At 33.5% G+C, this 22,415-nt stretch overlaps 5 protein-coding genes across 5 annotated transcripts; 1 reads left to right on the plus strand and 4 right to left on the minus strand.

Moving 5' to 3' along the window:
• The first annotated feature begins 1,750 nt into the window (after window positions 1-1,750).
• LOC140866706 (probable pterin-4-alpha-carbinolamine dehydratase, chloroplastic) lies at window positions 1,751-3,175 on the plus strand. The gene is made up of 3 exons (XM_073271737.1): window positions 1,751-2,150; window positions 2,546-2,738; window positions 2,856-3,175. Exons 1-3 carry the CDS (start codon window positions 1,791-1,793, stop codon window positions 2,945-2,947), a joined length of 645 nt encoding a protein of 214 aa, XP_073127838.1. The 5' UTR covers window positions 1,751-1,790; the 3' UTR covers window positions 2,948-3,175.
• Window positions 3,176-3,307: 132 nt separating this feature from the next.
• On the minus strand, window positions 3,308-5,857 carry LOC140865674 (probable BOI-related E3 ubiquitin-protein ligase 3). Its single transcript, XM_073270391.1, has 4 exons — window positions 4,485-5,857; window positions 4,312-4,383; window positions 3,928-4,226; window positions 3,308-3,854 (listed from the first exon to the last, which is right to left on the minus strand). The coding sequence occupies exons 2-4, from the start codon at window positions 4,325-4,327 to the stop codon at window positions 3,363-3,365; spliced, it is 807 nt and encodes a 268-aa protein (XP_073126492.1). The 5' UTR covers window positions 4,328-4,383; window positions 4,485-5,857; the 3' UTR covers window positions 3,308-3,362.
• On the minus strand, window positions 5,097-5,717 carry LOC140860687 (dirigent protein 22-like). Its single transcript, XM_073263694.1, has one exon. The coding sequence runs from the start codon at window positions 5,715-5,717 to the stop codon at window positions 5,097-5,099; it is 621 nt and encodes a 206-aa protein (XP_073119795.1).
• Window positions 5,858-17,855: 11,998 nt separating the features above from the next.
• On the minus strand, window positions 17,856-18,452 carry LOC140860688 (dirigent protein 22-like). Its single transcript, XM_073263695.1, has one exon. It carries the CDS (start codon window positions 18,450-18,452, stop codon window positions 17,856-17,858), a length of 597 nt encoding a protein of 198 aa, XP_073119796.1.
• A 1,618-nt stretch (window positions 18,453-20,070) lies between these two features.
• LOC140860689 (dirigent protein 1-like) lies at window positions 20,071-20,655 on the minus strand. Its single transcript, XM_073263696.1, has one exon. The coding sequence runs from the start codon at window positions 20,653-20,655 to the stop codon at window positions 20,071-20,073; it is 585 nt and encodes a 194-aa protein (XP_073119797.1).
• Window positions 20,656-22,415: the final 1,760 nt, after the last annotated feature.

Consider the following 22,415-nt stretch of genomic DNA (forward strand, 5'->3'; position numbering starts at 1 on the left):
GGAAAATGTCTTTTCAAGCATTTCCATCTCAGTAATATTATGCCCACAAAATTTCAGCTGTGAGACAATTCGATACATCGCAGAATTATAATCACTCACCTTTTTAAAATCTTGGAATCTTAAAGTATTCCATTCATCTCGTGCGGTCGGAAGTATAACTTCCCGTATATGCTCAAAACGTTCTTTTAACCCTTTCCACAAAATCATTGGGTCTTTTTCGGTCAAATATTCACATTTCAACCCCTCATCAAGATGTCTGCGTAAAAATATCATCGCTTTTGCTTTATCTTGTGAGGATGATATGTTATTTTCTTTGATAGTTTCGTTAAGACCCAATGACTCGAGATGCATTTCTACATCGAGGGTCCATGGCATATAATTCTTTCCGGTTATATCAAGTGCAATGAATTCGAGTTTCGCCAAGTTCGACATGGTGGTACTAGAAAATAACAATGCATTTTATTAGTTAATTTCCATAAATATGACAATACAAAATAATGGAAGAACGTAAATTACAAGTGCGTATACAAATAGAGAAAAAATATGTGTTGGAAAATCGCTGGTGAGTAAAAGACTCGTGAGCATGATGATCATAGTCGTTATGAAAAATATCCTTATAAATGTCGTCATCTCCATCTTCGAAAAAAACGAGGATAAAATATTTTGAGAGAAAGAATGAATTTGGTGTGATTGAAAATGAGTTTGAGTGAACATATTTATAGGGCAAAAACTAGCCGTTTTGTTACCGTTTGTGACCGTTGGGGGTAAAGAAAAAATTGAGTATGTGTTGAATAAAAATTCGTGATAATCATGTAATGCATATAATGATAATCATAATTAAATAATTATGTATATCATATCACATTATTATAAGGTCAGTGTCGTAGACAGCTTTTTATATAATGTTGTGAAATTATACCAATATAGTTAGTATAAAGTCAGGTATAGTATATCATATCACATTATTATAAGATCGGTGTCGTAGACAACCTTTTATATAATAACATGAGATTATACAAATATGGTTAGTATATAAATACACAATAATATATATCATATCACGTTATTATAAGGTCAGTGTCATAGACAACCTTTTATATAATAACATGAAATTATATATTAATATAGTTAATATATATATACATAATAAATATATATCACGTTATTGTTTAAAAACCTTAGAGGCTTTTATACTTGTCGTATCCCTTACCGGGAGTGTGGGATGTCGTCTTAACATCCTCCCAGGATTTATAACAAGTTTTGAAAAAAACTTATTTTTTCATAACATGATATTATATATTAATATATACACAATAAAAATATATAAACAGTAAAATAAAAATTCTTATTTGTTGAATATTTTTGACTTCTTCTTGTATTTTGGAGCGTCGGAAAATATAGAGAACCTTCGAGCGATCGTGCTGATAACGTGTTGTGAAAAAGTAAAAATTTACGGTAAAAAGTAAAAACTCAAAAACTCAAAATTTATCAAATTCTACACTTTATAAAATTTTTCTCTCTTCACAATTGTGTTTTTCTACACAAATGGAGAGACCTATTTATAGATCTCAATTGGAGATTAGTCAAAAATTAATACATCATTAATTACATCATCACACACTAATTTTCAATATTTTACAACTCAATTTTCAACTTTCAACCTTCAACATTCAACAATAAATAATAATATATATTTATATATATTTTCAACATTTATAATATTAATTTCCCCAATTTAAAAACTCGAAAACCATATCCTATCCCCTTTCCTTTCCGAAAATCCTGCGACTATGAACTCCACTCTTTCTCCAATGGCTTCCACTCATCGCACACTCTTGTATCCCCTTCTTCATCTTCCTACGAAGCCACTGAACTACCCCCAAAAATTTATCCCTTTCATCAAATCTCCATGTCCATTCAAAATTCAAGCAGCAGGATCAGATTTATTGGGTGATTTTGGAGCGAGGGACCCGTTTCCGCAAGAATTGGAGAGCAAATTCGGGGATAAAGTGCTTGGGTTCTCCAGCACAGAGCACAAGATTTTGATCCCAAATGCTTCGGCTCTGTCTTTGGCTCAGCAAGACTGCATCCCAGTTTCTCAAATTCACCAGCCCTTATCAGAAGTTGAGGCCAAGCAGCTGCTGTTCAAGGTTCTTAGTTAGCCCTTTACCGATATCAGAATCTAGTTTGGCTGCAGATTTTGGGTCAAATTTTAATTTTTTTTGGGATCAATTATGCATGAACTTTGATTTCTTGTACTCTGAGCTAGTCGAATTTTAACAGTTATTAGTCAGATGGGCTCTGCAGTTTGCCAAGATTATGCTTTTCTTGATCTGTGCCTATCTGAAATCTGAATATGTTTTTTAGTTTTCTAATTCGAATTTGTATGATGCATTTTCAAGACCTCCCGTTAGTTTTGAAGTCTCAATATTCTTAAATTGGTCATATCCCATTTATTTTGGAAATTAGTTCATGTAGTAAAGGTATATTTGGGAAATGAAAATCTAAAAGTTCAATTTTTTTTTTCTGAAACTCTTTCATGCAGGTTGTTGGTTGGAGACTTGTACATGAAGAAGGGTCCTTAAGGCTACAATGCTTGTGGAAAGTGAAAGATACAAACTGTGCAGAAGTACTCATCAACCGGATTAACGGTGCTGTAGAATCCACAGGGCACGTTCCTACACTTCGTATAGAGGAGCCTAATCAAGTTAGAGCGGAGCTGTGGACTTCGTCTATTGGTATGAGCTTGAAACGATCCGAAAAAACCAATAGATCAATTGCTTGGTTAAATTTACAACTTTGTTACATTTAAAAATTGGACCTGTTTTTGATGGTGAAGTTCCTATAACTTGCAGGAGGTCTAAGCATGAATGATTTCATTGTTGCTGCTAAAATAGATGCGATAAAAACATCCGATCTCATTCCCCGAAAGAGAGTTTGGGCTTAACTCCGGATCTTTATCCCTATGGGTGGACATTAATCCGGCTCTTACTCATAGACGACACGCAATTAGTTCTATATAATGTTTTTTCTCTCCAAGAAAATATTTTTTGAAGAATTAGCAAATTTTTCTTTATATGTTGTAATGTTTATCCATAACCCGGCAGAAGGGTTTGGTTTTACGCGTGATTCACTTTTAGTGAAATATATATATACACCTTTGTGATTGGATTTGTTTCTTGGTTCTGCCTTGTTCTTATTTCCGTGTTTTTTTTGAGTTATTTATTTAGGGATATGCATAGAGCGCAGCATGGTAAAGCTTAATAATAATGTCTGTCTATATTTAGCAGAAAAACAAGAACTTGGCTTAAGGTTTAATGAATAATAATATAAATGATCTTTTTGAAGAAATAGAATCCTTCCTATTCTAGAGGGAGATTAACTTTCACACTTGTAGTTTTGATTGACCGGCAAAAAGGGCATGATTTGGTGACAGCATCGCAGCCCGAGCAGAGGCAAATGTGGCGACAAGGCCATATCATCACTGTTGCTATCTCCTTCTCACAGACCATGCAGCCGAGCCTGACCAGCCTTGGCCTTTCTGTATCCACAAATGACGACTCAGCATCTTCCTGCACATTCTCTTCATACCGACGTGCTGACGTGGCATTCTCCAAGCCCTCTCTAAGAGACATAGCCACTTGCTCCAGGTGCATCACTCTTCTGTGCAGCCTTTGTGCCTCGGTCTTGTAATGCTCAGCTTTCTTCTCCAACTCCGCGTTTTCCCTCAACTTTTTACGTATATCGGATTCTACCTCTTTAAGTTTCTTGGCTGTTTTTTCCTCAACTGCATAATGGATCGAGTGTTGGTTCTTCTCCATTACAGCCTCAATTTGTCCCCTCAGAATTTCACCCTACAACGCAAAAATCAAGTTACAATCTTGACAAATCTGATGATGAAAGTGATCAAGAAAAATCATTTCATACATGGGATTTGATTATTAGATCCAGTTCTTTGCTCTGGTGTTTTGAATCAGACGAACTAGAGGTACCGCTGTCCTCTAACGCAAAGGCTAACATAGATGTGAAGGATTTGAATGGCGCGGCTGCATTTAGAATAGATGGAGCATGCAAATTGCTGCCACTGATGAAATGTGGAGCATTGGGGAAGGGATCTTGAGTAGCAAAGTTTTGGCCTGGAAGATTGAAGGGGTTTGTTTGATGGGCTGGTTCCGCAGATTCTACTGCAACTCCTTTCATCTTCCTCTTGCGCGCATCCTTCGACTCTGCACATCGGATGGAAAATTGAAATCAATATCAACTGAGGAAAACAAATAGAGTCGAGTTCGAAAGATAGGAAAGAGTGGAAACCTTCATTGTTGTTCATTTCTGATTTCCGTTATCGAACACTCCAGGAAAATGTATGCAGGCCCTTTCCTATTTCTACAAATTCAGAAGCAAAACCAGAGTTCATCAAATCATAATCAAACAAGAAATTCCATTGTTTGTGTGCGTGAGAAAGAAACGACGAGGGGACAATAAACCTGTTGAAGGAGCGGAAGATACAGCGGCAGCGGTCAAATGGCCACAGAAGGCTGATAAAGGAAGTGAAACGACGGCTGCACCATTGCTCCGCTCCAACAGACGCATGCTTTCATGAAATGGCCTCTGCGAAAAATGGCGTCACTCGATTTGAACGCATGCCTTTTAATTTTTCAAGACACCGATTCAGAACATGACTATTTTTTTTTAATAATGGTATGTAAAATTTGTGCCATAAAATCTTGAAGATTGTCATCATCATCAGCCATCAAAAGTTCGGGGTGAAAAACATCAAATAAAACATCGTTGGTGTTGACTCTATTTTCTACAGCACTTCATTTCAAATACAAGCGATATAAAATATTAAAATTATTATTTGAATATATTCATTTCTCGGAATCCAATATAACTTAGATAATTTTAAAATATTTTCAGAGTTCACTGAAGTTCGAAGATTTATGCACTTTCAATTGAAGAATTCGACAAGACACATATGACCTTTCAATGCAAGACTTAATTTATTCCCAACAACATGGAACAATCAAAACATATATAAATTTCAAACAACATTTAAAAATCAAGCGCTAAACCACTTTTTCATGCTACAAACACATTCAATAATATGTGAAATATAGAGTGTATTTGAGGACAGAGATTCCACGAGCATCCCTTGGTAGAAAATTAGCCCCTATGGCAACTCCACTCGCCATCCGGAAATGTCCCGTGCCACCAACAATAGAGAACTCACTCGAATAATCCAACACTTGGTTTCTTCCAGAAATAGACAGTGTGCTCCCATTGTACTCACCACTTGTGAACACAAGATTCCAGCTATAAAACAGAGCTGGCACTTCCAAGTCCGAAAACGCGCCGAACCCCTGAGCCCGTCCTAGTCTCGTGGATTCGAACTTGGGCGTGGTGGTTAGTATATTGTCCGCAAGATAGACCTGCCCGAAAAACGTCGGTGAAGTGGCACTGATGTTGGATTCTGCCACCAACCACACTGTTTGGTTGGCGACTCCTCGAATATCTTGGATGTATATCTCGATGAACTTGAACTTCGGGACAAACGATTTCTTTAGTCCTGCGAACCACTTATCTACGGGTTCCGGGCCTTTGGATGCGTCGGTTTTGGCGAAGGCACCGGAGATTGCCGCTGCATAGATAAGTGAGTAGATCAAGAAACTCTTGCTGCCTTCAAAAAAGAAACTCTTGCTCATGTCAAGCTTTCCCATTGCTCAGCTTTTGCTTAGTATCACTTAATTGTTAAGTGAGTATAAATGTACGTATCTATCGAGAATAGCTTGTTGATACTTGATAAATGAAGGGTGTTACTGGTTATTTATAGATGCAATTAGTTGGGAAATTTTGATGAAAAAAATTGTTGGACTTAACATTCTACGGGTACCTATACTATGTTTAAGAAATGCAAGTCAAGAACACCGAGGTTGACTATATATGTGTTTTTATGCTTTATTAGTTTTTATACAATTAGAATTAGACTCCGTAGTAGACTGGAAATTGGAACTTCTTTCATGAACATGAACGGATACACCCGGTCCCAACAAACTAAAACGTGTCTTATAAAATATTTACCTTGAAACTGACCAAATGCTGAGGAAAAATGAATTTTTGGTCGGTATGTTTTTCTCTCTAAGATTTTGTTCACGTATGTTTTAAAGAGTTATTTGCACCAAACACCTCTGTGAAATATTGAAAAAGCACACTTTTTCCCTGTGAAATTTTAATAGGCATCTTCAACCCTGACCTTTTAAAAAATTAGCACACTCGCCCCTTCAAATGAGTAATTGTTGCGCACGCGCCCCTCATGCGACTGAGCAAAGATTTTGATATTTTTTTTGCACCAAATACCCCTGTGAAATATTAAAAATGCATATTTAACCCATGTAAAAATAATTTTTAAATCTATTCAACCCATAATACACAATTTTTATTAAAATCCAATTATAAAATATTTAGCAAACATTTTTCGTTTTATTAATTTTATTTTTAATTTTAAATTTATTATGATTATATAATTGTTTTCTAAAAAATATTATTATTTTATCTTGTAATAATTATTTTATTAAACTTTCTTCTTGTTTCCAACATCTCCATTAAAAATGCATTCATAAACGAGATTTAAATACCTAAAATATCAAAATATTAAATCAAAATGATAAGTGCATGATAAGTACCAAAATTTTTTAATTTTATTTGTTTTTATTTTTTATTTTAAATTTATAATTTATAATTAATTTATTTCTAAAAAAATTTATTACTTTATCTCGTTATCATTATTTTATCAAATCACTTCGTGTTTTCAACTTCTCCATTAAACATGATTCATAAATAAGGATTTAAATATCTAAAAATATTAAAATATTGAACCAAATGATAAGTTCATGAATGTTACTTTTTCAATTTAGAATTATATAAGCATGTTATTTTTTATTATTTATTACAAATTGTGCAATGCATATTCTCAAAAAATTTAAATTTTGATTCAATAATATATAATCCTTAATCGAAAAAGCAATATGTTTGAACTTATCAGTTTAGTTCAATATTTTGGTACTTGAAATTATTTGAATACTTGTTTATGAATGCATCTTTAATGAAAAAGTTGAAAATACGAAGTGAGTTTAATAAAATAATGATAACATGATAAACTAATAATATTTTTTAGAAAATAATTAATTAATGATAATATATTTAAAATAAAAAATAAAAATTAATAAAACAAAAAATGTTTGCTAAACATTTATAATTGGATTTTATTAAAAATTGTGTATTATGGATAAAATAGATTTAAAAATTATTTTCACAGGGGTCAAATATGCATTTTTAATATTTCACATGGGTATTTGGTGCAAAAAAATATCAAAATTTTTGCCCAGTCGCATGAGGGGCGCGTGCGTAACAATCACGTATTTGAAGGGGCGAGTGTGCTAATTTTTTAAAAGGCCAGGGTTGAAGATGCCTATTAAAATTTCACATGGGAGAAATGTGCATTTTCAATATTTTACAGGGGTGGTTGGTGCAAATAACTCCTGTTTTAAATATCAGTCTTATTCTTTTTTTTCCCTTTTTTTTTCTTTTCAATTTCAATTTTAATGTTTTACAGTGTCACATCAGCACTCTCGATAAAAAAAAACTAAGATGATAACAAATTAGAAGACAAAGACGACCAAGACTGAAATTTGATAACATAGATGGTCAAAATTGAAAAAAAAAACAAAAATACATGTATTTTTCGCTTTAAAAGTTTGAAATAAACTCGAATTATTATTAGTATTATATATATATATATATTACAATTTTAAGGGTTTTTTTTATTTTTACCGTAAATTAAATAATAAATGTCAAAAATAATGTAAAATTAAAAAAATTTTACAAATACCGTAAAACTCCAAATCTGACAGCGGATACTCAGTACACGTGGGCAGAGTCCGCTAACATTTGGAGCGGATGCTGCGTCGTGGCGTGGGGGTGTGCCACGCCAGCAGCATCCGCTGCCACTAGGAGCGGATGCTGCCAATGTGGCAGCATCCGCTCCTAGTGGCAGCGGATGCTGCTGGCGTGGCACACCCCCACGCCACGACGCAGCATCCGCTCCATTATTGATAATATCAATGGACTGCCCCCACCCACATTATCAGTTTTTTTTTCTCAAATCCTCCATTGTCTACGGCACTCTTCTCTCCTTATCAATTTTTGTTTCTTTAACATTAGATTTCTCCATCATCGTTCCTCCAATTACAAATCCGAGAGTAGTTTCGGAATCCTTACAACGAGAGGTTTTTTTTTACACCAATTTTTTGAGTTTTCTTCGCCGTATCGAAAACATCGTCCGACCACAGGTGGAGCATTTTCACATCTTCCATCACCGCCGATCGTTGTTCAAACTAGCAAGAAGATATTTTGGTTGGTTGGAGCTCTATTTCAAAATTAAGGTAAATTCGAGATTAGGGTTTTTTAATTTGGGTGTTTTGGTTTAATTGAGTTACTATAATTGAAATATGTTTAATTGTTGGTTGCAGGTACTAAAAAAATCCATTTGAAGGTATGGATTGTTTTTCAGAATTTTTTTAAGCATTATTTTGATTTTTTGAGTTTATTTTAATAATATGTTTTAGTATTTATTTCAAATTTCTTCTTTTTTATAATTAACTATATTATATTAATATAATAAAAATTAAATGTATTAATAATAAAAATAGTTATGTTACGTTAAGTGTTGTTATTATTATTATTTTAATCTTATAATATATATAAATATAGAATTATATATATATATATATATATTAAAATACTAAAAAATATATATATAAACTTTATTATTGTTATTGTTATTATATTAGATATATACGCATGTGATATTACCTTATTATTGATATACTATATAATATAGATTATTAGATTGAAATATACGTATATATATATATATATATATATATATATATATAAAATTTATTGTTATCGTTATTATATTAAAAATGTGCAATATATAGACATATATTGTTATATGCATAGATTAAAATTTATTTTATTTTATTTTTATGTTTTGTTATTTTGTAATTTTATAATATGTGTTTATTGGTTTGCATTATATAATTGTTAGTATATTTGTCAGGATGACAACAAATCGAGGGCCAATAGATTCCAGTGTGCTATATTTACAAGCCACACATATGTCGTCAGAAGTTTCCACAATAACAATTGATGACATAGTTCGAGTCAAACGATCCGATAATTTGATTTGGCAGTTATTTAATGATCATGGTCTGCACAGTCGTGTGATTGCATATTTAAATAATATGGGGTTTTATGGTGTTTTGTTGTGTGGATCTCGGCAATATGATAATCATTTAATTACTGCTTTGGTTGAACGATGGCGACGTGAAACACATACCTTTCATTTTAGATGTGGTGAATCAACCATCACTTTACAGGATATTTCCATTATTTGGGGTCTACCTATTGATGGTGAGCCTGTAATTGGTATAGATGTTTCACGCAAAGTTGAAGAGTGGCAGCATATATGTTTGGATTTATTGGGATTTACGCCACTGACGTCGCATTTCAAAGGTGGCCACTTATCGATGACCGCTTTATATGGGCATTGCATGGCTGCACATATCGATGATAATAGTCCAGAAATAGATGTCGTAAAATATACCCGTTGTGTAGCATTAATAATTATTGGAGGAATCATGGTTCCAGATTATCAAGGAGGATCTGTTAAATTGATTTTTTTGCAACTACTTCGGGATATTGAACGCATCAGATCTTATAATTGGGGAAGTGCAGTTCTAGCATTCCTATATCGTGAGTTATGCAATGCAACACGGATAAGAAAAGCTATAATATCCGGGCCTCTATTTATCCTACAGGTATAAATTTTTAAGTTCACCTAATATCACATTATAATAATTTATAATTTAATTTATTACTGATGGCAGGTATGGGCATGGAGCAGGATTACATTTGTTAATCCTGATATAAATGGATTATCTCTGACTGTGCCTCAAAATGAATTCGAGGAAGATATTCCATATGCTCCTTATGGTGCACGGTAATATTTGAAAAATATTAGCTTTTTATAAATTACAAATTCATTTTGTAATAATTTTAATAATCTTTTTTTATTGTAGGTGGTCAAATGTGTTTAGTTACACTCATTCACCAACGCACGCTGTTAGAATTATAAGGGATTGCTTCGATCGTATGACTAATGCCGAGGTGTGTTATTGGATTATTGAAATTTTACAGCAATTATATTAATTTATATTTATTAATTAAAAATAATTTTATTATTATTATTATGCAGTTTAATTGGATAGTTTACAACAAGAAAGATGTTGATGTTAAAGCGATCATTAGTACATACGATAATAGAATCTGGAGATGTGTTTGTCCTCTGATTTGTTTTGATATTGTGGAGATGCATCGTCCTGATCGGGTCTTGAGGCAGTTCAAAATGCGACAATCTATTCCTAGGCCTGCACTTGACAACGATAACCTACACAATGTTAATAGAACAGGTCATCGCAACACAGATTGGAGAGAGTATCATAAAGATGCAATTATTCTTTGGAATGGAAAATTGAGTAATGTTGCCCGAGGAGAACGCTACAGAAGATCTAGGGAAATCGATGATGATTACTTTCCATGGTATGATCGCATTACTGTACGATTTATATCGCCTGCAGTAACTGGGCTTGGTTTTAGGCCATATCAACCGAATTTAGATATTGGCAGACACAGTAATATTCCACAAAATTTTAGTGTGTCATCCTCTGATTCGCATCAGTCATCATCAGGGTTTGTTCCTCCTCGTCCATCTGGTGAGTTCTACAACGCGGGTCCATCTGGTGGGTTCTACAACGCGGGTCCATCTGGTGGGTTCTACAACACGGGTCCATCTGGTGGGTTCGACAACGCAGGGCCATCTAGTGGGTTGTACAATACCGGACCATTCGGTGGATTTTACGGTGCAGGACCATCTGGTTCATATGTTGATGCCGGTTATCATACTCCATTTTGTGAAAATATCCAAAGTTTTACAGATCTGCTTAATACTGGTCAACGCAATATTCTGGCTCCTGAAAGAAACGTTCCGTCACCTGTAATATTCCCTAGTTATTCAGATGAGCAACAAGAGAGAAGTGAAGAAATTGTTGATGCTCCTGTTGTGCGTAGAGGACAACGTAGACGTAGACCACCTGCTTGTGGTACCGGTGGTCATTTGTATAACTGCAATTGTCATGAACAATAATGATATTTTTTTTTTTTGTGTTATATTAATTGATAATTAGTTATGCATGTGATTTTTTTTTTCTTTCCGTATGAGTTTTTTTTTATTACACCACAATTATTTTAAATACTTTATTAAGTTGATTCAAACAAATATGAAGAAAAATGCTAGTAGTGTAATAGATCAATGCATTTAACCAATATCAAATACATATCTTATTCAATGCATACATTATATGACACAATTATAAAAACGCATATGCTACCAACAAACATTTATTTGTTATACATTTTTCGTCAAGCAATCAATTGTCCACGTTCATCTGATGCTCCTGAAAAAAAAAATAGACATATACAAATTAAAATATATTACAAGACATATTTTTAGGAACAAATTAAATTTTCAAAGTTTATACCTGTTAGTTCTTCGTTGTTGTCTCTCTCTCGCTACCGGCATGTCCATCTCGTTTCTTAGTCGAGTCGTTGTATCCCTACCTGCTCTTCTTCTTTCACGTCTAACTGGGTTGTGTTGCAACTCAAAGGTAGGACGATCCCAATATCTTTCATCTGCAAGAGGTTCAAATCTTTCTTCATACGTTGCGAGGTACTCCGATATATTGTACCATGGCTGCACAAGTGTCGTGGGATCTAACGAGTGCCATTTAGCGGTGCAAATAGCATGAGAACACGGGATGCCGAAAATTGTCCATTTACCACATGAACAATCTGTTGTTGATATTCTCACCACTTGCATGTGTTGGCCGCGACTTGGCCTTCCTCCGGTCGCAACCTGAGCAGTTTGTGATCGTACATCATATTTAACAACACGATGTTCACTAGATTTCTTTGCCCATTCCTCATACTTTCGCCGTGCATAATCCGACCACAATTGATTTTCTTGAACCATATGTTGACCTTTTGTCACACGTTCAATGAAATATTGGACACATCTCAGAAGGGTCAAGTGTACTATTGCAGATATAGGCAGTCTACGAGCTCCCTTTAACACACTGTTTAAGCACTCGGACATGTTGGTCGTCATCACTCCACGACGCCAACCTCCGTCATGGGCCATACTCCATTTTTCCTTTGATATTCCATCCAAATATCTGTGTGCCAAAATATTTTTGTTCTTAATTGCCTCCATTGTTGCATCAAATTTACAAATTTGATGTTGACTACCTGCTTCCCAGCACAAATCTTTCAAATGCACATCTTTGAACCTGGAATTAAAATTTGAGCACACGTGCCGCAAACAAAAACGGTGCACACCTTGTGGAGGTTTGAAATAGGGTAGATCTTCAACGGCTCGCACGATTCCCTTGTGCCTATCAGATATTAGACACACACCATTTTCGCCACATACAACATGCCGTCCAACATTTTCCAAAAACCACTTCCAGGAATCAGACGTTTCTTCATCGACAATTGCAAAAGCCAATGGTAGAACTTGATTGTTAGCATCGAGAGTGACAGCGATCAACATTTTGTGTTTGTACTTTGTGTACAAATGTGTACCGTCGACACTAATGATTTTTCGACAGTGTCGAAATCCATTAGTACACGGCTTGAACGCCCAAAAACAATAGTTCAATGTTTTTATTTCTTCATTGTTTCTGAGATGCTTCCAGTCGACAATTGTTCCAATATTGTATTTGCAAAGAGCACACATATATTTTGGCAGTAATTGAACAGAGCTCTCCCAAGTTCCATAAACAATTTCCACTGCACGTTTCAGACTCCGCCACGCCTTCGTATACGAGATTTGATATCCATATTTATCTTTCACACTCTCTATTATATATTTAATCTCGTACGAAGGATCACATCGTACAATGCCCATTAGTGTATGTGCAACCATATCACTATTCAAGTTATGATGATCTATGCCGACGTTGGTTGATATACATGTATGAGGCCCACCATATCTGATTATTTTCCAATAACCTGTTTTCTCCTTGAAAGATGCGCGAAGACCCCAACGACATCTGACGGTGGAAGAATCATTTTTGCATTGAATTTTCCACAAAATGCGTGTGCTCTCAATAACAAGATATTCACGCCTAGAAACTCTGACCGAATAATCCTTCACAGATGCAATCAGATCTTTTTTATCCCTGAAAACCATGTTTACACATAGTTCTCCTCTCTCCTCATTATAGTATCTTGTCCGCATGTCATGAGGTACGCCAATAGAATCAGGAATCTCTTTTTCAAAATATGTATTAAAGAAAGATGGCATATCAGAAGTGGTAGAAAAGAAAGGAACATCTTGCCTCTGTAATTTCTGACGAGGTGGTGGACGAGATGATGTTCCCTCATCAGTATTTGCATGGATATTCACATGTACATCATCATTCACATCTTCAACATCGTCATCATCTTCTTCCTCAGACTCCCCGTATGACATCTTTGGCTCTGTATCGCTTATCTGGACATCTTCGTTTTCACTCCTAGGATCATCAACACGTGGCACAAAGTTTTGAATTTCTGAATTCCAATTTGCTTCACCATAATTTTGTTCCCAAATACGTGTACTTTGCGGCCAACTTGCAGGATCAGGTTCTGATGTGCCGACGATATATTGATCCCACGATCCACTTTCAGGATAAAGATACATGTTGTCCATTCCTTCGGTGACGTGTAAAATATCCGATTCTTGGTCTACATGACCAACGTGATGGTCAATTTGGTTTGCTTCCACGTACAAATGCAATATACGTATATTGGGAGATTGCATCATAAACTCTAAAGCGTTGTCATCGATAAGATTGACTTGAATTTCATGCCAAGATGAATTTTTCATGAAAGAATATTTCGTTGACAATTTGAGAGTAAAAGTAGTTGGATCAATCCTCAATATTTGATGCACAGCTTCAACCAAATCGGACAAAGTAATGGTACGTAGAACTCGCATCGGTCTAGTATAAGGAATATTATACACAATCGATCCACTATCCACAATAATATGACCACCAAAATATAAAAATATATCAATGTTTTCCATTCTCGATATATTTTTTTGAAATAAAAATGAAAAACGGATAAAAAAAAAGAGAAAATTTTAAAGAGTTTAATATTTGTATGAGTGATATCCGAATAACATTTGTGAACATATATATATAGTAATAAAATTACGCGTAGAATTAATTGTTTACGCGTTAAATTAATTCTTTGCGCGTTATATAATATATTTAAAATTTATTATGCGTTCAATACGCGTTTTTTTTAATAATTAAGTCAGTGTTAGATGATTTAAAATAAATTTAATTCTCCACCTAGGCATAGCGTCCGCGCCCCGTGGCGTAGGACGCTGCCAACTAGGCAGTGTCCGCGCCCCGTGGCGGAGGACGCTGCCTAGTAGGCAGCGTCCTCTGCCACGGGGCGCGGACGCTGCCTATTTGGCAGCGTCGTGGCGCGGACGCTGCCAAATAAGCAGCGTCCGCGCCTCGTGGCGGAGGACGATGCCTACGTGTAAATGAAAGTCCACTGTCAAATTTGGAGTTTTACAGTATTTGTAAATTTTTTTTAATTTTACATTATTTTTGAAATTTATTATTTAATTTACGGTAAAAATAAAAAAAACCTCAATTTTAATATTTTTTTCGACATAACATTGATATGTGTGGTGCCACACATCAGAATTCCAAATAAGAAAAACTAAAATCACAAAAAATAGTTAGATAGTATAGAGAACCAACATCCCAAAAAAAAAAAAAAAACATACATGACAAAACATGTAATTCAAAATATTAAAATAAACTTGAATATTTTTATGGTAACAACTAGTACTGGAATTTGGTCGCATCTGGTGCCATTTCTTAATTGGCCGACGACAAAGTCAATATCGGTATCCTTCCCTTAAGTATGATTTCTTTGAACAAAATTAATCACGAGTGTAATGGACTTGGCAACGAATTCAAGAATATAAAAGTTTTAAGTTTTTAAAACAGTTATTTGTTTGTTTTTTTTTTATGTTTTTTGTTTTTTCAAATTTTGGTCATCCATATTTCAAATTACAAAAACTCTCGTGAGACGGTTTTACGGATAAATTTTGTGAGAAGAATTTTCTAATTGGATCATTCATGATATTGTATTAATTTTTATACCAAAAATATAAATCTTTATTGTAAATATTAGTGAATTTAACCCTGTCTTACAAATAAAGATCCGTGAGACCGTCTCACAGATAAAAACCAAAGTTGCCAAAAATCGAAATACACAATACCGAAATTTGATGACTTAAAAGACCGAAATTGTAAAAAAGTAAATGAACATATAACCAAATTTTTTTAAAAAAATTAAAAATAAACTTGAAAATTTTAAGGTAGTGACTAATAGTCTAATACTAGTGGAAGTTTGTTGCCATGCCAACGAAGTCAATGTCCTGCCGTGAGCATGATTTATTTGAACATAATTGGACTTTGTTGAAAAATGGATATATTTATTCATTTATATATTTTTGTACTATATGAAAATTGTATTTTATTTAGTCTCAAAAAAAAATTTGTATTTTATTTACTTTTTTTACGGTACTATTTTATTTACTTTTTTTAATCATCAAAGATAAAATTTCTTAATAAACGAGAGAAATTCTGAAGAACAAAATTTATCAATGTAATGGTAAATTGTAAAATTGGTCTCGTATGAAGCGATTCCAAATTTTCGAGATATTGCTACTGTAAAGACTATGAGTCTGTTGGGTTGTGAAACACAAGCAACTTTGATTTTGATGATAACAAAACTTGTAATTGTGTTTCTAACATATTTATTCTAGTGTAAAGTTGTTAAACTCAAGATGGAAGCCAAAACTGAAATTTAGCCAAACTGAATTTCTGACGAACACTAGTGTTTTGATGATATCTCACTACTCATTGTTGAAAATGATTAGTCTCTAAGACGACTGCATAGAAAACTCAATTTGAAACATATCGTATTCACGTCAGTTGAGCAAAAACGGATGTTATCTAGATCAAACTGACGTTGCAAGACCAAAATGAATTAGATCAGTTGAGCAGAAAACAGAATCAGTTTACCTCGAGCAGTTATGGTATTTTGGTTCTTGCAACTCGGTTATCCAAATTAAACGATTAAGTATATGTTACGAAGCTAAGACAATGATCGACAAATCATATGTACAAGTCGAAGTTTGAATATGAGAATAAGGAAATGCTAAACTGCATTGAAATTGCTGGTTTGAAACTAAAATTCTGCAGAGCTGAATTTCTAGCACAATCTGGTATTTCGAGTTTAAATCTCTCATATGAAATCCAAATTGAGTGATTCTTAATGCGTTGGAAAGACAAGACAAAGAGCTATAACTTTCGTGTTCATCACTTTGCCCAGATATCAACGGATCATGCCAAACTTGATCTATTTAACAAAATTTATTTATTAATGGTATCCGATACACTTTTTTTTCTAACCAAAATCTTGAAGCATTATTTGAAATATATCTGGAATATTTTAATATTATATGTTTTAAGTTTTTTTTGAAGCATGGTTTAAGTTGAATATTTATTTTTTATTATAAATATAAGTTTCTAATAACATTTTTTTTATAAAATAATTACATTTTTTTTTCGAACGAAATCTCGAATATGGAAAAAACTTTCGGGATTTCCTCTCCCTACCCGACGGGATCCCGAACATTCGGGTCCCGACATGTGTCGGGTACATGATCGGGAGATAAAAATTTTTCTAATTCTTTTCGGAACTGAAGTTGGGTAGGAGGATTACGGGACGGGTCCCGACCCTATTCCACCTCTAATAACAGCAGCCACCCAACATAAACATAATATTTTAATTAATCGATTGAACAAATTTCTAATGAGTGACAAAAAAATTAATTGGAAAAAGTGGCGTGACGCAATTAATATTATTACAATTTTCTTTTAAGATAAGATAATATCACCCATTCCATTAATATTGCATTCTACTAATTATTTCCTTTTCCTTTGACACATCCATATTTATAGTTTTTTTGACTCAAAAAAAAAAACAATTATAGCTTTTTGGATGCAGTTGGTTTTCAGTCTTAGTTCCTTATTTTTTTTTGTTTTTTTAAATATATTTTCCCCCCGCAATTTGGTCCTTTTTCTATAGTTTCCTTATTTTTGTTTTTTGTTTTTTTTGTTTTTTTCAATATATTTTTTCCCCACAATTTAGTCCTTTTTTCTATTGTAAAAAAAAAAAACAAATATTGTCTTTTATGCCGTTAGTTTTCAGTCTTCGTTACTTATTTTTGTTATTTTTTTTTCAATATATTTTTTCCCCGAATTTTTTTCCTTTTTCTGTTGTGACATTTACATGCGCATTGCCACATCATTTGTCTCGATAAAAAAAACTAAAATTGTCAGAAAATTTTAAAAATACTTGGGTAAGACCTTTTTTTTTTCCTTAATATTAATATTGCTTTAATAACGAAGAATTCACTTTTGTCACAGCTAAAATCTACACATCAAATGAGCTAAATTTTAGCCAGACAATATACATATATATAACCTTAAATTCAATAAATGCTTTATTCCGACAAACATCAATTTCTCAAATTAAACTTATTTTCAAACAACATTTCAAGAACCAATTATAATAAAGGTGAATGATCTGCAGATTCAATAATATGTGAAATACAAAGTATATTTGAGGACAGAGATACCACGAGCATCCCTTGGTAGAAAATTAGCCCCTATGGCAACTCCACTCGCCATCCTGAAATGTCCCGTGCCACCAACAATAGAGAACTCACTCGAATAATCCAACACTTGGTTTCTTCCAGAAATAGACAGTGTGCTCCCATTGTACTCACCACTTGTGAACACAAGATTCCAGCTATAAAACAGAGCTGGCACTTCCAAGTCCGAAAACGCACCGAACCCCTGAGCCCGTCCTAGTCTCGTGGATTCGAACTTGGGCGTGGTGGTTAGTATATTGTCCGCAAGATAAACCTGGCCGAAAAACGTCGGTGAAGTGGCACTGATGTTGGATTCTGCCACCAACCACACTGTTTGGTTGGCGACTCCTCGAATATCTTGGATGTATATCTCGATGAACTTGAACTTCGGGACAAACGATTTCTTTAGTCCTGCGAACCACTTATCTACGGGTTCGGGGCCTTTGGATTCGCCGGATTTGGCAAAGGCACCGGAGATCGCTGCGACGTAGATAAGTGAGTAGATCAAGAAACTCTTGCTCATGTCAAGCTTTCCCATTGCTCAACTTTTGATTAGTATCGATCAATTGTTAAATGAGTATGAGTTAATGTATTTAGTGGGAATTGCTTATGGAGACTTCATGTATGTGTGGTTATTTATAATGGCAATTTTTTTTGTGAAAATTATGAGATAATGTTATTGCTGGATTTTACATTCTACGGCTACCAATTTTTAAAAATGCTAGTCAAGAACACCGAAGTGGACTATGTTTACTAGTTTTTTTACTTCTTTTTTTTTTATGTAGAAGATCACGTAGGAGACTGGGAATTGGAATTAAATGAAATTTCAAGCCGTCACATATTATTTTTCCAATAAAATAGATGTGTGATTGGGAAAGCTGCAATAGAATATTAATCCGTCACGTTCCTAAATCTCTGACTCTATGCTGTCAAGACTCAAAATTTGATTTCTCTTGTTATTTTTGAAATTTTTAGCTTTTTTTTAAATAGCGTGAAGCTGATCATTAGGATATGACGTTTATGTGTGCAGTGTTACATCCGTACTTACGATGTAAAACACTAAAATTACAAAAAATTAAAAGTTAGATGATTATTAAGATTGGAACTGAACAACAAATGCCCAAATTAAAATTGCAAAAAACCATTGAGCAAAATTGTAGTTTTCCCAAATTAAAAATATTTCACATAGAACTGACTGACCAAGTTTTTTTCGATATTTAAAATAAGTATGAATTTATTTAATTTTGAATGATTAACATTAAATTAATTTTCATAAACACGTCGTTTATGTGCGTCGTATATATCGATCGTTGTTGTGAGTCGTGACCCGTAAGCCGTAACATCACTCTCTCGTTCAAGTTATCTTATAAGGCGGCCTAAATTTCGAAATTTTGCCTTTGGCCAAAGATAGTCATCCTACTCTTGCCCATGATTTTTTAAGTACAATTGAATTTGGATTGCAAATATTTACGCTGCCAGTGTTAAGATAGCGATCCATAGGTAACATTTAGACTATCGTTCGATTTAAAAGATTTGAGTAACACCAATATTAATAATTATAAAGTCTTTTAAGTTTTAACCTACGACCAAGCGCTCGATCGATTATATATACTATTGAATTCTATCTACAGATATATTATATATGAATTAACTGATGTAATTTTATATTTCTTTTTGATGTGTTGAAAGTGACAACGAGATTTATTAGTGAAAACTAGAAGTAAGTAAAGATTGTAAAATACGATCTTCAATTTTTGATTTGGTTTTATATCCCATTTAATTTCATTACGAGTGATGAAATATACTTGTACTCGATTTTTTGTTGGAACCATTTTTAACATAAATTGAAATGTAAATGACATCTTATTTAATTTTGAAGGCCATATATATTTGTATATTCAATAGTCAATACAATAATAAGTAGATATTCGAGTAGTGTTGCTTCCCTTTATAAAATAATTACTGAATAAAAACATTAATTAATTATAAATATGTCATGTCATATTTAATTTTCCCGAATTCAGGAAATGTACTCTCAGTGGGATACTTTACTTTCTTTCAACACAATGGTAAAATATATTATTGGAGAATTTATTACACAGCTTGAATATCTGGATCACAAACGTACTAACACATGATCACACGAATGCACGGAACTAAAAATGGGTAAAATACAGAGTGTATTTGAAACAAGTATAGCCAGTGGGACTATAAGGTGTGCAATTGGTTATCCAAGTCACTCCACGTGCCGATCGAAAAGCACCGGTACCACCAGTTATAGATAGCTCGCGCGAATTCACCAACATCGGATCTCGTCCCAATACGTCGATTGAGCTCCCCTTGTACTTCCCTTCGGTGAAGTAAAAAATGACGTTCAGGTACAACACCCTGTCATTCAAATCCGCCAAGGCGGCCATCCCTTGCCCTCTGGCGAGATCCGGGGACTTGGGATTACGTCCGACGGTCGCACGATCATCCGCAACCACTACTATGCCGAAATTTGTGGGCGAAGTGTAAGAAATGTTGGCTTTCCCTACCGGAAACACGGTTTGTCCTTCGCCGCTCACTATGTCCTGAACGTAGAACTCGACGATTTTGAATTTTGGTGTGGTCGATTTCTTTAGCTTTTTGAACCACTTCTCTACTGGCTCAGCGGTTTTGCCGTAGACATATGAATTATATGTCAAAAGCAGTAATAATGAGCAAAGAATAGAAATGGTGTGTAGCTTAAACTTTCCCATCACGTACACTTGTTTGTTTTTGAAATTAGCTGTGTATTGTGTGTTGTGATGGATGAGAAATCATGCGTAAAGAATATTATATATATATAGGTATTTGCCACCCCAAAAGCAAAACAAAAACAAAACAGAACAAAACAAATGCATTTAAAGTAAGTAGTCAAGATTGGTTTGCTTGAAAATACTAATTAAGACGAATGGGACCGATAACATAATTTACTTCAACAAAATAACACATGGTGTCTAACTAACATAGCGTTGAAATTCAAATATTGAATTTAATTTTTTTTATGGAAAATATTGAATTAGTTTTATTTCTAACTTCTGTTCTATCTTCAAGAGTTATCTATAAATAGAAAATTTGTATATTCATGTGATGAAGAAAGAGACACGTATCAAGAACTATTTGGTGTAACAGACATTGTTACACCAATTTGTTACAGAAGATTTTCTATCGTTTCATAGTGCAGAACTTGCATTAATATCAAATAATGATAACCTTCTCAAAAGGAAATCATAATGTAATTTTCAGAAAGGGAAAAGTGCATTTTTTCCCCATAATTTTGTCCATTTGTAATTTTGGTTTTTTATGTTTTTAAATTTCAATTTAGTCATGCATATTCAAATTTTTGGTAATTTTTTATTTTTTATCGAGAATGCTGATGTGACACGATATACATTGGTTCCACATTAGCGCTGCACTGGTGCCATGTAGCGACCCTATCCAGAATCACCTACAAATCAGATTCTTAAGCATGCAATTAACTTAACAGAAAAACGCAATGAGAGTAAACTACGAAAAACTTAAAAAAATGCTAACCCGACAGGCAGTGTCGTACCCAGGATTTTTAACCAGGAGGAGCAAACTCAATAAATTTAAAAACTAATACAACACAAAATATATAATAAATGTCATATATAATTAACTTCATATGTTTTTATAATAACACTTACCAAGATTTCATAATTTGAAAATGATGAATAATAATCAATAAAAAAAATGATGAATAATACATATATTATCAAATGTCTCATACACACATCGCTCATTAATATATGACATCAAACAATAATTTAAGAACATTTCATCTCCCAACCTATTACGAATTGATGTTTTTATGATTTTTATTGGTGAAAACACTCTTTACAGTTACAACAGTAATAATAATGCTAAATTTAAAAGTAAATCTATGTACCAAATGATATAATTGATTTTTTTAATGAACCATTCTTTTAGCCAAGCTCGCTAATCCCAAAAACTTTAGATAACTAATTGCTATTTTTAAATGTAAAAACTAAAGCTATCAAGTTAGTACTAAGATACCTTTAACTTGATGAAATCAAATGGATAAACTTGAGTAAATTACAACAATTTTCCCTTATAACATTAAAGTCAAAAGACTTTTCGTTTTCTTTAAAAAGATATCGGACAATAAAAAACATAATTCCAAATTTATTATAGACTAAAATAAATTTATTCTTATCTTATTCATCAAAAATCATCTTAATCAATGTAAAATTAAATTAATATTTTAGATATATATATATATATATATATATATAATACTAAGTTTTTATTAAAAAATAATTTCAAAGAGGCGGTATCACAATTAAATTTGTATTTAAAAGTGATATTATTTATATAGTACTAATTTTTTTTTAAAATTTTAGGAGGGACGATCGCACCCTTTCGAGACCATGTAGGTCCGCCATTGCCGACAAAAAACAACCAGAACAATTAACAAGGAACCCAAGATAAATAA

This window comes from Henckelia pumila, chromosome 4 (assembly GCF_033568475.1).
Source record: "Henckelia pumila isolate YLH828 chromosome 4, ASM3356847v2, whole genome shotgun sequence".
NCBI lineage: Eukaryota > Viridiplantae > Streptophyta > Magnoliopsida > Lamiales > Gesneriaceae > Henckelia > Henckelia pumila.